Source organism: Aspergillus candidus, assembly GCF_002847045.1.
Source record: "Aspergillus candidus strain CBS 102.13 unplaced genomic scaffold BDW47scaffold_26, whole genome shotgun sequence".
NCBI lineage: Eukaryota > Fungi > Ascomycota > Eurotiomycetes > Eurotiales > Aspergillaceae > Aspergillus > Aspergillus candidus.
In genome coordinates, this window is record NW_020194031.1 from 17,755 (window position 1) to 34,714 (window position 16,960).

A 16,960-nucleotide genomic window follows, 5' to 3' on the forward strand; every position below is an offset into this window, starting at 1 on the left:
ACAAAGAAATTCCCATTTGTGGGTCTAAACTAATAATATACCCCGGAGTAGTGTTAGCCAAATCCATTGGTCTAGGTATATATACCTCGGGTAATCAGAAATGTGGATTCACTTTCGTTGATCAGGAAATTAAGACACACAGGACTTAGCTAGAAATATATAAATGGGTTTTTATTATATAGAATCGTTCATGACAAGATCCTGGTAGCCACGGCGAACGATTACTGAAGGCCATGTAGGTCTTTTTTTTTGTAGCGTATCATGCAATATCTCGTCAGAGCTTTGGTTCCAATGCTGTATGAACAGGGCCTAGTAGCAGCCAGAACCCACTGTGTAGTGACTAGAGAGGTCTGTGTATAGCGTAGAATAATTACGAGGCCATGACTACTGGGGGGGTGTATAGAGAGCTGGAAAGAATGATTAAATTAATGTTGGTTGGTTGAATTGGTTCACCGCAATAAAGTTGGTCACCAGGGCCGGCTGCCCGATTCGTCCACGTATATGTCTTGCCCATTTTATTACACCCAGTGGATTATAGATACTACCGAAATCAACACTACCTTTGGCCAGAATATGTTAGACGCCCAGGGGGGTACTCAAGTAACCGGGTGGTTTTATCATGCGTGTCTCCGTTGTCTCACCACCAACTGCATCTATTCCACACGGTCATCATTATTTGCCCCAGTCCGTCAATTCCATCCTCGCGGAATCGTGGATCATACGGAGTTATCAATTCTCTGCTGCAGCAATAATTTCTTTCATCAGCCCCGCCGCCTCTTCCAGATTCTTACAGAAGCGACTTGCACGATGGGTCTCCAGAGTGACAACAGAAAAGTACACACTACCGCAATTCTATTAGCATTCAATCTTGATCGCCACGCAAAATTGATGTGCACTCACCTCTGATCATAGACCTCATAGTGTGACCAGATGGCCTTGGGATCCCTCCAAATGTGCCCCTTCTCCATCATTCCTGTCTCGAAGCAGTGGCTAGTTAGGAGCCGAGGCCGCACTTTATTGTATACAGGGTCTCGGTATAGCTCAGGAACGTCTTCTGGAGTCACTGCTAGTGTCTTTAAAGCGGTTAGATTGCGCTCCCATCCGAGGTTGCGTCCAGCTTTGTTGATCGTGTTCACATGCGCGCGGATCGCTTCGATTAGAAGAACGCGGCGCTTAGACAGTTGAATGGAGGAGTCCCCGGCGGCTTGAATAAAGCGCGCGACTGCGGGCACTATCACCTGGATAATGTCGACGCGACCGAGATGGTAGTGTGCTTGGTTGACCGTCTCCCAACATGGAGGCGTGAAGCCAAATGTGGCCAGAGCGGCTAGCTGGACGACCATCTGGAAGACGCTCTTCGGGGACAGTTTGTGCGCCCGTAAGAAGGCTGAGCCGTAGCCTTCAAAGAGTAGGTATGCGTGTTCCGCGTCTTCTGTCGTCTCTGCGTACTGCCTTTGAACATTGAGAATACGCGTTTCGAGTGCTGAATTGGTCTCGAGGGGCAGGTACATAGGAGTGAGGGCTGGGTATTCAGGAATAACCGCGTCGTCCAGTGGAGCATGGCTGCGGATGGCTGTCGCTTGATCATCCAGAAGCTCAGTGAGCGTCAGAGCGTCCAGCATGCTGTGCTCACCGATAAAACCGGACGCCCCGTTGCTGCAAACTACGAACTGGATAGACTTATCCTGCCAGCGGTTTGCAGCATCTTTGTGGCCTCCGAAATGGAACTGCCTTGCTCGCTCGGTTGCCGTCAAAGGCGTAGCTTCGTCCAACGCCACGATGAAAGCCGATGATTCAATGGTGGCGATGCTGGCAGCATTCACTGGATCCAATCGCCGAAGCTCGTCCCTTGCCTCATCCCATGAGGGTCTGTAGTCCGATGTGAATATTGGCAAGTTGGAGCGGTCTAGGTCTTGACTTAAGATGGAGCGGAACGCTTGAAAGTAGTCAATCAACGCCGCCGGCTGACCTCCCACAAGAAGATCTAATTGGAATGCATGCCCCCGCCAAAATACCACGCAATACTTGGCACTTGGGTCCCTTTGGATTTCATCACTGCCAACGCGCGGTATCCGTACACTGTTGAAGATGTATGGACGATACGCAGTCGTCAGCTCCTGCTCATTAAGCACCATGGGCTTGACCAATCCCGCCTCTAGCCTCAATTTGAATTGGGTCGCCGTCAACGTAAGCAGAGCAGCGCGCTCGGCTTGTGAATGCTGACGCTTGCTGAGTGGATGACTGAACCAGAAGTTAGACCAAACGAGCTGTGACCTGCGATCGAGGAAACCAGCATGGAGTTGCAGTTCATGCTCCCAGTTTTCGCAATCCGGGTCTGTGTGTCGAGCTACGGCGAGATCGTAGAGGCGGGCTCCCTTGCTGCCTGGTTTTTTGAATTCTTTAGCGAGACGAGCGGTGTTCTCGAATTCTTCCGGGGTTGCGAAAGCTTTGACACCGGTAAGGTAGGCATCTAGTATTGCATCTAACGGAGGCAAGGGAAATTTCGGACGATTATTAGCTGTCGAGCAATGTCCCTGGTTTGATGGCTGTAGCTGATCGTTTTTCGTCAAGTTGGTTGAATGGGTTGCGTTATTGTTCGCCGCGATTGCAATGCCGGTGTCGCTCTGCTGGAGTTTCGATGCCTCTTGTCCTCCACTCGATGGCAGTTGCCGCTCGTCAACCTGTTTGAGCGAGAGAGTCTTACCAGACCTCTCTGGCAACCCACCCGGAACGAATTTGGATCGTTGTGCCATTAGATCAGCTAGTTCTCCCAGATTATTGGCATCAAGAATGTCGTGGACTCTAACATCGGCTCCCAGACTCTGTGCGAGCCAATTCTTGAATTCTATCGCAATCAAAGAATCAAGGCCGAGGTCAGCTAGAGATTCATTGAGGTCCAGCTGCTGTGCATTGACAGATACAAGAGAGGATACTTTCTTGATCTGCTCCTCTAGAATGATTGTCCGAGCTTCTTGCAGGCTTGTAGTAGCTTCGAGGCGCCGTCCTACTCCCATCCTCCCGCTGGAGGTTGATAAGGAGGCCCCGCTGCTCTTGACGGCAGATGCTGCATCAGCCGCGGCCGTACCAGGATGACTGATTAAATCAAGTAAAAGCTGCTTTTGGTCTTGCGACACAGAGAGCTCGTTGACGGCTTTGATGATGCGATCGACATTTGTGAGGAGAGTTGTCGACGCGACAGCTTCTTGAACATTGACGACTGCATCTTCTCCCGCGAGCAACACCGTTTTCCCAACGTTCTTGTGATCTTGCACAGCCTTGAATGCGGATGCGACATCGGATATAGGCACTGCACTCAGAGGCACCAGATCGTTCACGTCGCCATCTGGTAGCAACGATAGTACGGTCTTGAACGCTGCGCTTGCCTGGGTAGGAATGTGTCTTAGAAGTTGCACCATATCTAAGGATATGTATTTGGTAGCGCGATCTGCGATCGCGAAGGATGTGGACTGTTGGCTAAGATCAACAACTGTGCCGAATGCCTTTACTGATACGGCCAAGTCGACGGGAAGCGCTGTAGATGAAGCGTTGAACAGTACATCAACACCTGCACCTTCGGTTAAACGTAATAAAGCCTTTGGAAGTGCCACGTCTTCCGAATAGAGGATATGAGCTGCCCGTATAGCGGTGAAAGACTGTAGAGCATGTTTCTCTGCTTTTGTCCTGACCGTTGCCACCACCCGGACGCCAAGAATATTTGCAACAAGTCCCACCGCATGTCCAAGAGCACCACCTGCGTTATGAACCAACACAATCTGCCCGGATTCAACCTGAGCACAGGAACGTAAGCAGTGATAAGCGAGCGAAATGTTCCGCGGAAGAGCCGCGGCGAGTTTGAAAGACCATGATACTGGGATCTTCTGCACGAAAGCGCTTTTTACTCGTGTCCTAAAAGCAATGAGCAACCAATCGGTTATAACTCTGGAAGGGGCGTGGAGGATTAACTTCCCACATACCTACTGGCAAAGACAACACTGGTGTTCCAGGCGCAAACTCGTTCGCCGATCTGAAAAGAGTGCGTCAAGGCAGACCCCACGGCAGTGATGGTCCCCGCGCACTCCCCAATGCTCACGGAGTCTCCGCTTCTGCCAAGGATCACATCCACGTCTCCAACATCTAACCCGAATGCCAGAGCCTTGATCTCGACTTCGTCCGGTCGCAAAGGAGCTCGTGCAATTTCGTCCGCGACAAAGCATAGGCTACTCACTACTCCTGGCGTGGCGATAGTCATCTTGAGTGGTTCCTGGACCCTGTGCAACGGACGTGAAATATATGTTGTTGGCGCAGACGATACGCTAGTTGCGATACCTTGGAATTTCTGGCCGCGCAGGACGACTACGGGTATGGTTTCATCCCCTATTAATGAAACATATCAGTATCGATATATCTCCCTGGCACTAGGTATACCCGGCGAAACTCACCATCCTTCTGAAAAGCAGCGACATCAACTGAACCGGACCGTGGCCCTGAGGGTGAGAGAGCAGCGCATACATCAAGTTGACTTCCAGGTTTAGTCGTGATATCAGCCTGTAAGGTGGGTGGTGAGTTCATGCTCTACAAAACATCTACATTCTAAATGCTAGGGCGTCTCACCGTAACAGTAACTTCCTCAATGGAAGTCAGCATTGCCGTGCCAACAGTGCAGTGGCGGAAGTACAATGGCAGAACGATGTGCATCAGCGCATCAAACGTTGCCGGGTGGATAGTATGCGGCTGTTGATATCGGGACGGCATACACTGCGCTACGTCAGGGATGACAACTTTCCCGAGCGCCTGGCATTCGCCGATGAGTAGCTCCTTGATCGTCGCGAAATTATTACCGTAGTCGATCCCATTGCGGCGCATTTCCTCGTATAGCGCATTGTGATCGATGGGCTGTGTGCAGGTTTCCCTGGTCTGCTGCAAGCGATTCCGCAGATCGGACAGTCCTTGCAGTTCTTCACGGCCTCCGTCAACCTCGTTCCGTTCGGTTTCGGGTTCGAGCCTGATAAGCCCCACACAGTTTAGACTCCATGTCTGTGCGTCTGCTGAAGACGTGATCTGAAACCTCTCCCAGTTCGATGATTGGGATGAACTGGTGCCATGGGCAGATAGTGCCGAAAAGCTTATCATGACCTCAACTTTGCCAGGAGACTCGGGGATCATGATGGCCTTGGAATAGTTCACTTGCTTCAATTGAAACCGCTTGATCTTGCGAGCGCCCCTTTCGTCGTTTAGCTGACGTGCTGCTTCCATGGCCATTGTGAGAAAGCTCGAGCCTGGAAGAATAGCGAAACCATCAATGACATGCTCTGACAGCCAGGGCTGCGCGTCGATGCTGAGGATGTTTCTCCAGAGAGGTTCCAGCGGGGTGCTTCCAATGAGCCTTAAGCCTAGAAGCTCATGGTAAGGATATTTTCGGAAGCGGTATTCCTTGCTTAGCCGCGATTCGTGCCAGTATTGATTGGAATAGTCCCATGCATAGGGGGGTAGGTCGAGGACCATATTATGCATTTTTGCACCGCCGTTCATTGAGTTTACAGCCTCAATATCAACATCTATGCCCAACTCGAATAGTTTCCCGGCGAGTTTGAGGACGGTCGAGTACGCGTTGTTGTCGCGGACAAGGGCGGATGCGTACTTGTGATCGAACTTGTTCGGTCCCGACGTCAGGGTTTGCTTTGTAGGTCCTGCGAGCGCTGAATGAGGACCGACCTCCATAATCACGCGAGACGTAGGTCGTAGCCCTGAACCTCCACAGGATGCCAATAAAGCATCTGAAAATCGCACCGTGGACACGAGATTCTGCACCCAGTAGTGAGGACCGAAGCCAGACACCTTCAGCTCACCAGTTACGGATGAGAAGAACTGGATGTCCTCACAGGCCTCGAACGTTTCCAAACCCTGTAGCGCGTTCAGATACTGATCTTCCACAGCCTTCATGTGGTGCGAATGATACGCCACATCGACCGACAGTAGCTTTGCCTGGATAGACTCGCGATCCAGGAGCGCTTTCAAATTATTGAGAGCATCCATGTCGCCTGAGATTGTCGTGCTGCTTGGGCTATTTATACAAGCTAGTGATAACCGCTTTCTGCCAATACGGTTGATGTAACTATACGCGGTGGTTTCGTTGAGGGTCGTGACAAGCATCCCACCAGGCGTGCTGATTACCTGCTTAACTAAATGGGAGACTTTGCTGCGATGAAAGGAAGCGTACAGAGCCCCAGAATGTGACAGCGCACCAACGGCATACGCAGCCGCTATCTCACCACTGGAATGTCCAACTACAGAGTCTGGGTGAACCGAGAAACTCTTTAGGAGATCGACTAACGCGATCTGAAGGGCTGTCGTAGCGGGCTGTGATATCTCACACTCATTTATCCGAGATGTGGCTTGATCACGAGCTAACATCTCAATCAGGCTCCATTCGACACCCAGGTTCCTGAGTATCTCTTCTGACTCCCGCATGGAACTGGCGAAGCTGGACTGCGTATGAAGAAGTTCACGGCCCATCGCATGCCACTGTGCTCCCTGGCCAGTGAAGATCAGAGTGAGTTTAGGCTTGCTCGCTGCCCTTCCCGGTTGTCTATCAATTGCGCTCGAGGCGGCGGCGAGAAAATTCTCCACTGTGCTGGCAACAAAGCTTGTACGGACGGGGAATTTGGAGCGCCGCTCTGACAGTGTGTATGCCAGTCGGTGGAACTTTTCTGAGGGGAGATGCAGCTGGGAGCCAACCCATTGCTTCAGATTGTTGAGGCTGCTGACCAAGGACTTAGGGGACTTCGCTGAGACGACGAAGAGAGTACATTTGTTATGCGCTCCATTGATACCAATCGCTCCGTGGATGTCATCATGGGCATTGGCACCATTGCTTCGTTGATTGGGCTGAAAGGCGTCTAAGATTGCTGCGACGTTTGTCCCGCCGTAGCCGAATGAATTAATTGCCGCCCGTCGCAGCCCCGCTGTTGACCATTCTTCGAGACACTGCGGAATCCGAATATTCCGTTTTGCCAGATCAAGGCCCTCTTTTACATTGAGCAGGTCTGGGGTCGCTGGAATAAAGCCCTTCTCCAGTGCTAGAACCGTCTTTATCAGACCTGCTAAGCCGCTTGCACTCTCGCAGTGTCCTAAATTTGCCTTGACTGATCCGACCAAGAGTGGCTGGCTTCTCTCGATGCCATCGCAGAATACCTTGGAAATTGAGTTGATCTCGGCATTATCTCCAGCTTGTGTTCCCGTGCCGTGAGCCTCAACGTAGCTAGTCATGCTCGGGTTCAACCCGGCATCCAAGTGTATCGACCGCATCAGGTCTTCCTGTGCTTGCGAGTTGGGAAGAATAATCCCATTTGTCTTGCCATCTTGGTTGATGCCAGTATTGCGGACGATGGCCCGAATTGGGTCTCCAGCATCGAGGGCATCGGACAAGCGCTTAAGCACAATTGTAGATACGCCTTCGGATCGCGCGTAGCCCTTCCCGCGGCCATCAAAGGCGTAGCATTTACCATCATCGTTCAGCATACTGCAACGCAATCAGCTCATTGCCATGGGCAAATCGGGGTGGACACTAGACTCACTGCAGCTTGCTCATAGCAATGGTCATGTCTGGCGAAAGGAGTAGGTTCGTGCCGCCCACAAGTGCCATATCTGTCTCCCTCGATCGGAGTCCTTGCACAGCAAGATGGAGGCCCACCAAGCTCCCCGAGCAGCCGGTATCTAGTGAGAAACAGGGCCCCCTCAGGTCGAATGTATATGAAACTCGTCCGGATGTAATCGCCTCTCCACAACCAGTAAGCTGATATTTCGCCAGATCTTGCGGGTCTCGATAGGCGTTGCGGTCGTAGTCTCGACTGACAGTCGCCACATGAACTGATGTCCTGGAGTCACAGACACTATCTAGCGGCAAACCGGCGCTCTCTAGTGCTTCATAAGCTGTTTCCAGATGGATTCTCTGCTGGGGATCTAGCCCATTCGCCTCTGCGGCAGGAATGTTAAAAAATGCAGCATCGAAGGCAGCGAGGTCACGGTCGATGTAGCCACCGCCCTTTTGGTTGTGTGCAGCTTCGGAATTAGGATCCGGGTGGTGGAAAGACCTCCACGTATAGCGGTCGGCTGGGATTTCCGACCAGCCTGTTCTTCCATCTGCAAGCATTTGCCATAGTTCTTCGGGACTGTTGGCTCCACCTGGAAACCTACAGGCCATGCCAATGATGGCGATGGGCTCTAAGTCTTGTATTGCGTGAGGCATGGTGTCGGTGAACTGATGGTGAGGAGAAAGGGGAAACAAAGGTAAGTGCTGGTGACACGGAAAAGACGAATGTTGCTGAGAAGGAAGTATAGATAATTTATAGATCTTCTGTCTTCCCGGGCAATATTCCTTTCTGCTTCGTTGTTTTTACTATGGATTTTCCAATTGAACCAGCATCTCTGTGGAAATGGCCCCCAAAAAACGCCATCCGACAAGGGATAATCACCCACGAAGTTACAGCGACTACGGTTCCGTGGTGCTCATGGTGAAAATCCGCCATGGACACTATCTCTATCTCGGAGTCGGACATAATCAGGGTATGGATTCGCTCAGTTGTGCAATATCGATGGGGGGCCTAGAACATAACCCCTGCCCCGGCAAGATTATACAAAGGAGCAGCCCCTGTCAGCGGCGGGGCCAACTCCCATGTTGTATTGTGGAAACCGAAAGATTCTTGTCATATCGTTCTCTCTATAATTTGAACTCACATCTACGAATTTATCCGCAATCAGCCGTGGAACCCCGGCAACGACGGACCTTCACTCCGTCAATTTGTCTAAGATCGGTGTCTGATAAGCACGGGGGGGTTGTCGAGCTGAAAGGGACTGCAAGGCAATTGAAACCTCCTGGAGATTTTTCCATGATCCGTTATCACCTTCCCCGAAAAAGATCAGTCCGTTCTTCCCAATATATCTCGGCTGTGCATAATCTCCATAACAATATTATTCACACAACTATCGCAATCGACAATGGTGTTAGACGTCGCAGAGCTCCACGGCCTAAATGGTCATTCTAGAGAGGCGAGCTCCAGAAAGCCTGACATCGCTCGCTTTGCCTTTTCTGGCGCTGCACTTGAGGGGCTTCTGAAAGACAAATCTGTCGCTTCTCGACCACCACACGACATTATCCGCTCCCACCTTTCCTTCGACAAAACGGATAGTTACTGGTGGGACACCACTGGCGCCGTCCTAAGCAAACTCATGCTTCAAGCTTGCTACCCACTAGGCCTGCACTATAAGACACTCGCATACTTCTACGACGTTGCCTTGCCAGCATGGGGTCCCATTCCCCTCAAGACAGATGGGCAACCTGGTGGTCGACCTTGGAAGGCCACCTTCCTCGAAGACGGGTCCACTTATGAGCCTAGTCTCAATTTGCGAACCACAGGTACCACGGAGACCACCGTTCGCTTCTCGATTGAATGCAGCGATGAGCGCTCTGGCACCGCCGAGGACCCGCTCAACCAGAAAGCGGCGCACGACCTCGTCATGCGCTGCGCAGCTGCAGATCCTGAATTTGACCTGACTCTATACAACTACATGCGGGAGGCGCTCATGCTCGATGACGCAGAAGCCCTCCGCTTGAAGCAAGCGTTCCCGGACTGTCACTCACCGCAGATCTTCTTCGCCTTTGACTTTGAGCGCAGTGGAAAGATTCTTGGCAAGTGCGCTCCGTTCCTCAGCTGGAGGAGCAAGCAGTTAGGAATCACACAGAAGGAACTCGCGCTTCGAGTTATTTCGGGAATCCCTGAAGTTGGACCGCTGTATAAGGAAGCCCTTGCGGCTTGGGATAGATTCATGGTGTCTTTCCCTGGTCATCTCGGGGGGGAGCCGTCACCTGAAAGCTTGAACTTTGATGTTGTGAAGCCAGGCAAGTCCTCCAGAATCAAGATCTACATTCGCCCGTTCAAGTCCTCGTTCAATTCCGTCAAGTATTTTTACACTCTTGGGGGCTTACTCAACGACGATGCAACGGCCAGGGGCGTCGACCTCCTGCGTACCTTCTACGAAGTCGTTTTCGACATTAAAGATGGTGAAGAAGATCAGGAGCTTACCGAATATCATCCAGGCTGGGGTAGCGTGCTGTTCAACTGTGCCTTCAAGCCTGGGACGGCGCTTCCGGTACCGCAATTCTACATCACGATATGGAAGTTCATGCCCAGCGACCAGTCTATCATCGAGCGACTCACTGCGTTCTGGCGACGTATAGGCTGGGCTCACCAGGCTGATAAGTATGCGCACGATTGGCAGGAAACATTGTGAGTAATGATTTATTTGCAGTGATGTAACTGTTCGCTAACAAGAGTTTAGCCCGTGGCTTGACGGCAGGGGATCGGGGAACATCGACGCGCTGTCGCTGGCGTACAAGGGCGACGGGTCTGGTATATACCAGAGTGTTTACTATTCACCCATGGCACACGTCGCGGCTGAGAAGCTGGGCTACGCATAAGCGAAAGCCCTCTCAACAAAAAAGAGCAGGTGTTGGATAAACGGAGCGACTACAGCCACACCATCCCGGCTAATGCAACACCATGAACCTTCATAGAATTAGTCAAAATCGCAACTTACTCCTCGGAGTGGACGCATCAGTGTCTTCACATGATCTGTAGTCCAATGGGATGCCCTTCGATTGTTGCACATTACTTTGTGAGATTCGTGGTAGGGTATCCATATCACCTCATCTTGCATCCGGGCGCCTTTAGAGGTGGCTTGGGTGGAGGTAACAGATGGGGCTCTGCCCTCATGCACCCTCTGGTATTTCCCCGGGGGCACTCTCCCTTGCGTGGGCAGACATAGCTATCGATCGTATGGTCCTAACTAAGACTACTCGATTTTGAAGTAGTAACCCCTGAAGGGATATAGAATGATTACGTGACCAATCCAGAAACCAAGCGAGTGTGACAATAGCCAGGCTGGTGTGGCTGCAATGCCTCCTTGGATAAAACAGATGAGGGTCAATCAAACTTCCACTGTATACGGATCTAGCAAACTACATGTGAGAAATGGCCTATTGACTTCAAATTGGTGGTATCGAAGTTTTTTGATCCCAGGACAATTTAGGCGGGAATTCAAGCAGTATTTATATTTAGGAAATTCAAAATAGGACCGGACTACGCGAAGCGAGGCCTCGATATTGGCAAACAAGCAGGCGACGATGGCGGTGACGCTTGGCCGAGTACCCTCGATTGCCCACACTACATCTCTGGCAAGCCACCTATGCTGCTGCCACTGCGGAATCACTCTGCTTGGTGTCCCGGGGCAATCTCCGCCATTCTATCGCCAACCCCACAACGAAGGCAATCGCCGCAGTAGCAAGGGCCAGCAAAAACACTGTCTTTAATGCGCCCGTGTACGCATCAATCACCTTAGCCAAGCTTTCTGGAGCGACCAACCGCCTAAAGTCTGCAGCACCCGCAGCAACCACCGCGGCGCCGTCTATACCCTTGACCTTCCGTAGATTCTGCATCAGTTTGTCCGTGAACAGGTTCTGGGCAATACTCGTCGCCAGAGCCCCCCCTAGGCATTGGAAGAACATGATCAGCACACAGCCCGTCGGTACATCCTCCTTGTCCAGAACAACTTGCACTGCTAGGATTGGGATCTGCCCGCATAGACCGTAGCCAATGCCACTGACAATCTGATACCCTATCCAATTGGACGAGGGGCTATCCGCTCGGATAATCTGGAAGAGACCACCTCCGATCGCGAGGATGGGAGCACCGGCCCACATGAAGGGAACGTAGTAGCCGATCCTGGAGATGATCCATCCTGCGCTCAGAGTCGTCAGGCTCATGGAAATACACAGTGGGAGTAGCTGGATTCCTGAGTCTCTGGCGCTGACACCTTTCACGGATTGGAAGTACATTGGCCAGTAGTAAGTCTGTACCACAACGGCCAGCTGAAGGAACATCATGAAGGCGCTCGCGGCAGATACTGTACGGTTACGAAACAGATGAAGTGGAATCGTGCAGCTAAGTTTCGTCAGTCACTTAAGGAGCCTGCCCATTTGCCTCGCTTCGAGCAACTCACCTATTCCGGTCTTTAATTTGCATCGCAATAAACAAGGCCAAAACCAAGACAGATCCAATCAGGCAGCCATAAACCTTAGAATTAGACCATGGGTAGACGATTCCTCCCCATTGTAGTGCGAGCAACAGACAGACTATCGAGCCGACCAACACCGTAGCCCCCAGCATGTCCAGCTGCCGTAATTTTTGCTTGGGCGGTAATCCTGCTTTGACGGCCGGGGGAGGGTTGCGGAGAGCGAACCATATCAGAGCGAGTCCAACCGCCCCGAATGCTGTGATGTGTCAGTCCACGCTCTTGCGATCCCCCCTTTCACAGCGAGTGACTGACGAAGATTGATCCAGAAGCAGAACCGCCAAGTAAGCTTCGGATTATCAGTTATGACCCCCCCGATGAGTGGTCCCGAGACCGAACCGACACCATAAACTGCCGAGATCATCCCCAGCAGCATGGCACGCTTTCTCAAAGCTACGCAGTAGGACACGATCACCGCCGCCCCGCTGAGCAACCCGGCAGCGCCGATTCCGGAAATTGCGCGTCCGACTATCAGCATCGTTGAGCTCTGCGCCACGGCGCAGATAATAGAGCCCAACTCGAAGATGAGCATCAGCACGATGTAGGACCATTTCACGTCGTAGAATGTGTAAATACGGCCACAGGTGGGCAGAAGCGACATTTGCGTGACGAGGTACGAGGCGCCGTACCAGCCGATGTCGTTGAGGCTGTTGAAGTCGCTCGTGATGCGGGGGATCGCCGTTGCTGTTTCCTTTAGTTAGTTTGATGCTCCCCTATATGTCGTTCGCTTTTTTTGTGCACAGTATCAAAGACGCGTACATAAAATGGTGTTATCCAGAGACAACATAAACCCCGAGCCCATCAAGGCCATGCCCAGAAACCTAACATCCCACCCATCGAGGTACACAGATGTATCCTCGTCCGCCGGTGTGCCATCTACCTGCCCCTCTGCCGCTGGCGAGGTTCCACCGTCATCCTTTTCGCCAACTAATTCAGCGACTTGGCTGTCCTCCGGCGTGGTACGCGACATGCTTACAACGATGTCGGCCCCTTCAAGCGTGTAATTTCATATGGAAAAGCACCCGAGTGAGGGAAGACCGACTGAGGAGATGGCGGCCCGATGTACTCGGTGGATTCTCCGGAAAGCGCGCTCCTCTTCTACAGGACGACAGAACCCCTGCCCGGAACGGAGCGCTAGAGACACGAACCCGTCTCATTTCAGCTTAGTAGCTTTGGGGCACCTATTGTCCCGGGGGTAGAATCCCTGTCACTTGCGGAACATCGGATGGCGTGGCCGATACTGGAGACAGGGGGCTGGGTCTGGAAGCATCTTTAACTGTTTGCATCGTGGTTCGAGGAATCACGGGGAAGGGCGCGTCACTAATTTAGCCTAGGTTATTGGTACCTATAAACAGTGTAGGATCCAGAGATAACTAGTAGACAGCCTCATCATTTCAGTAGTATCATCTCCAAAAGTTAGGATTAAAATTTCTCTGAAGATGGACTCCTTGACATCACCCGTTATTGGATTACCGTTCTGTAGTCCAGGTTGATACAGAGGTTAATACATTTGAAATAGAAGAGGGCAGACAAATGCGTGACTCCTGAGATAGATATCCTAGAATATCTTATCATTGCAAAAGACCATGTTCTTTGCATTTAGTGTAGGGACCAAAGGCAGTGATCACGGCGGGTAAAGTAGGGAAAAACCGGGGAGTTGTTGGTTGGGGGACTCTCAGCTGCCAATGGTGAGCTACGAATGTTGGCATCGGTGAATGGATTGAGCAACATGAGATATATATCAGCGCCACTGCACTAGAAACACCGATCGGCGATTGGTTGGGCTCTATAGTGACTGATACTCCAGCATTAATTGACTTTTACCACTAGACCAGGGAAATCTCCCCTGATTATCGATTAATTGATCGACCCCACCATGTCAAAGCCCCGTCGCGCCCATCGCCTTTAGAATGAGGGGGATGACAGTTCAATCCTGTGAAATTGTGGCTTACGCTCTAGCTAGGGTATGATCCTTCCACCAAACGAAAAGTAACGTTCTCACAATATGCTGAAAAGAATCCGGTGGGAGAGCCGTGACGGGATTGCTGAGTCCGCTGCGCCACCACTCCACTACCCCTCCACCATTCCGCTACTTACCTTGACGCCTTGTAGAGAGATATCCCTTCCTATACTAGGGTCATGATTCAGGCGGATCCCGCTTAGGAGGGAATTTTATATGCTAGTCATGCCGTTGGAAGCCCTCCTTGTGGTCCTCAACGGACTCCCGATTGCCCTCGTATTCGGTTCATTTCAACCGATGATAGAGAAGAGGCCATAAAAAATGGTCATTCTCCTAGTCCATATCCCATCTATCCCGAAGCGTATATGATTCCTAAGATGGCAGCAATAAAGGGCCATTGATGTTCCTCAAGGCACCATGTCCCGACTTTATTCGGCCCCCATTTCACTATCTTATTGGTAGGGCCCTCCATCTTGTCACTGTCCAAATCGCCCTCTTGGTTGGTTTCCCTTGAATTGCAAGGCACCATTGTTAGCCGTTCGTCGGTAATCTAGCTAGGTTGTTGGTAGCACATACCCGTACAATGTCACAGTCACGTTGGAGTCGGTGTTTTCACCTGTTATCGTATAGAACTGAATAGATCTGCAAAGTGGTAGGCGGACGTGAACAATTAGTGGGATGATTGGAGGCTCTCCTACACCTGCAGTCCTTTCCGATAGCAATAATTTTCCCTGCAAGTATACTGGAGTCGCCCCCTTCCTGCTTCACTTGATCTGGTTCATTCGTCGTTGTCAGCCATGGACGTATATTGGATGTATAGGTCTTGGAGGGTAGAAAGTAGATTGAGTTGAGATGAGCGTATCTTGTGGCTGGCCTTGGACCACGAACTCTCTTGTTTGATAGGCCAGAAGGCTGATTCGAACACTTCACCGGCGCAGCAGCATGGGTGGCAAACAACGCGTTATGACCCTAATAGGGCTCACCGGGGGCAAGTGTTAGTTGTGGTTAGTTGAGTATTGACCACATTAAATGGCATTATATAGGGCTCTAACCTGTCCTCTGGTACATACGACCATAGGGTGTGGAGAACAGGGCTTCCCGTCCGCTCAGCCGTACTTAAGCCACACGCCGGCCGGTTAGTAGTATGGTGGGTGACCACATGCGAATCCCGGCTGTTGTATGTTTTTTTTTTTTGAGGTTTGTGTATCCCAGTCATACCTGGTAGGTAATGCCCTGTATTTCCCTAAGGATGTGATATATGTACAGGTTATAGTTGAGCATAGTTCAGAAAACCATGCTAAGATCCCGACATATATCAAGCTACTGCCCCCCATATGCTGAGTATAATTCAAAAATTTAGACTGTTTAAAAGTATATGTGCTTGAGTATCTAAAAGCTCCTGTATATAGCCCTGTAAAGCAGCTATATTAAGTCTCTATGTCTAGTAGGGTCCTACCGTCCTAGTAGGGTTCTCATAGAGTCTAATAGGCCCTAGTAAGGTTCTAGTAGAATTTCTGATAATATTATTTATAGGGTTCCTCAGGTTCTTTCAAAGACTTACATGGAGACTTGTAGAGAGGAGCGGCATAGTTACGTGTGGTTCAGGTGATGGGTTATCCTCTTAATTAGGGTCAGCTGCTATTTATTATGACATTATCATCGATTAGATGAGGATAAGAACAGCCTATGCAATTAGTATAATTACTGTGACAGTGCACCGTGGCTCTTAAGTAAAGTGTTGCTAATAGTAGATCTGAGATGATAGTGGCCCAATAGTCGCCAAGGCTGTTCACCTCCTCTAATATCCTAGATTGCCCTATTTGCCTGTCCTTGTTTACTAAGTTAATATAGTATGTGATCTTATATCAAATTTGACGCCATCCAGTCTTTTTTTTCTGGACTTAACTCGGGCAATTCATAATACTTAGTTCATAACGGGTTGTAATGGTATTTGTGTCATGATTCTGCTGTTCTGGTCATTCTATTGGCTGGCCTGGATTTGTACCAGTTCTAAGCCTTGTTGAAACCGATCAAAATCAATGGAATATTGAATGAGACGGGGTGCAAGATCTAAAGAAGTTAGAAACAAAATCCTGCTATTCAAAAAGTATTGACTAACGGCATTGTCAAAAGGACCATTGACCACACCACACTACTACACGATTAGCTCCATTTCACCGCCGTATGATCTGAGTTAGGACATCGGAGGGATGACCCGTAGACAAAGAATCAAGCGAGGCAGACAAGCAATTTAGCTACTAGGCCCAGTCCAAGTGAAGGCTAGGTCTCGAGTGGTGTATGTTCCTGCGGGGAGAATCGATATACTACTGTTTTGCGCTCAGTGGATCAGCTACCCACGGATCTGTCAGGGTCCAAGACTCGAAAGATCTCAGACCATACATGGTGAATGATATGTATCGGAGCCCAACGGTGAAACAAGAATTTTACCTCCATAGCCATAATACCTTGATCCATTAGAAAGTAGCCGTAACCCTTTAGCAACTGTGATTGGGCTGTAATAATGTAAGTGCGCTATCTACTGCTATCCCGGGGGTCTGTATGCGTTCTGACAACAGAGCGGTGAAGGTCGAGGCCCTAAAATGCTCATGCTGAGATCAGCTGTGTCACTGTGGGACTCGGTTTAAGTAGTTACCTCGCAGTGTTTAGCCGGATGTGGGTTGAGTTGGCACTGTCTAATGCACAGCATTCCTCAATACACGCGGCAACATGCGTACCAATAAAATCTACTTCTGTCAGTTGATGGTTATTCCCTAATCATGGCTGCGGTGCTGAAAGAGTTGTATCTGCCTGTGATACAGCGAAGGCGATGACCAAATCTTCTACCTAACATAGACAAATGGCCTTGTGATGGTT

At 50.5% G+C, this 16,960-nt stretch overlaps 3 protein-coding genes across 3 annotated transcripts; 1 reads left to right on the forward strand and 2 right to left on the reverse strand.

Moving 5' to 3' along the window:
* Nucleotides 1-595: 595 nt before the first annotated feature.
* On the reverse strand, nucleotides 596-8,245 carry BDW47DRAFT_131957 (ketoacyl-synt-domain-containing protein; the record flags this gene model as incomplete). The annotated part of the gene is made up of 6 exons (XM_024817436.1): nucleotides 596-841; nucleotides 901-3,906; nucleotides 3,975-4,374; nucleotides 4,440-4,545; nucleotides 4,612-7,519; nucleotides 7,575-8,245. The coding sequence occupies 6 exons, from the start codon at nucleotides 8,243-8,245 to the stop codon at nucleotides 730-732; spliced, it is 7,203 nt and encodes a 2,400-aa protein (XP_024671493.1). The 3' UTR covers nucleotides 596-729.
* Nucleotides 8,246-8,942: 697 nt separating this feature from the next.
* On the forward strand, nucleotides 8,943-10,474 carry BDW47DRAFT_131959 (aromatic prenyltransferase; the record flags this gene model as incomplete). Its single annotated transcript, XM_024817437.1, has 2 exons — nucleotides 8,943-10,283; nucleotides 10,336-10,474. The coding sequence occupies exons 1-2, from the start codon at nucleotides 8,995-8,997 to the stop codon at nucleotides 10,472-10,474; spliced, it is 1,428 nt and encodes a 475-aa protein (XP_024671494.1). The 5' UTR covers nucleotides 8,943-8,994.
* A 765-nt stretch (nucleotides 10,475-11,239) lies between these two features.
* BDW47DRAFT_117904 (MDR family MFS transporter) lies at nucleotides 11,240-12,937 on the reverse strand (the record flags this gene model as incomplete). The annotated part of the gene is made up of 4 exons (XM_024815138.1): nucleotides 11,240-11,996; nucleotides 12,055-12,325; nucleotides 12,382-12,810; nucleotides 12,886-12,937. 4 exons carry the CDS (start codon nucleotides 12,935-12,937, stop codon nucleotides 11,240-11,242), a joined length of 1,509 nt encoding a protein of 502 aa, XP_024671495.1.
* Nucleotides 12,938-16,960: the final 4,023 nt, after the last annotated feature.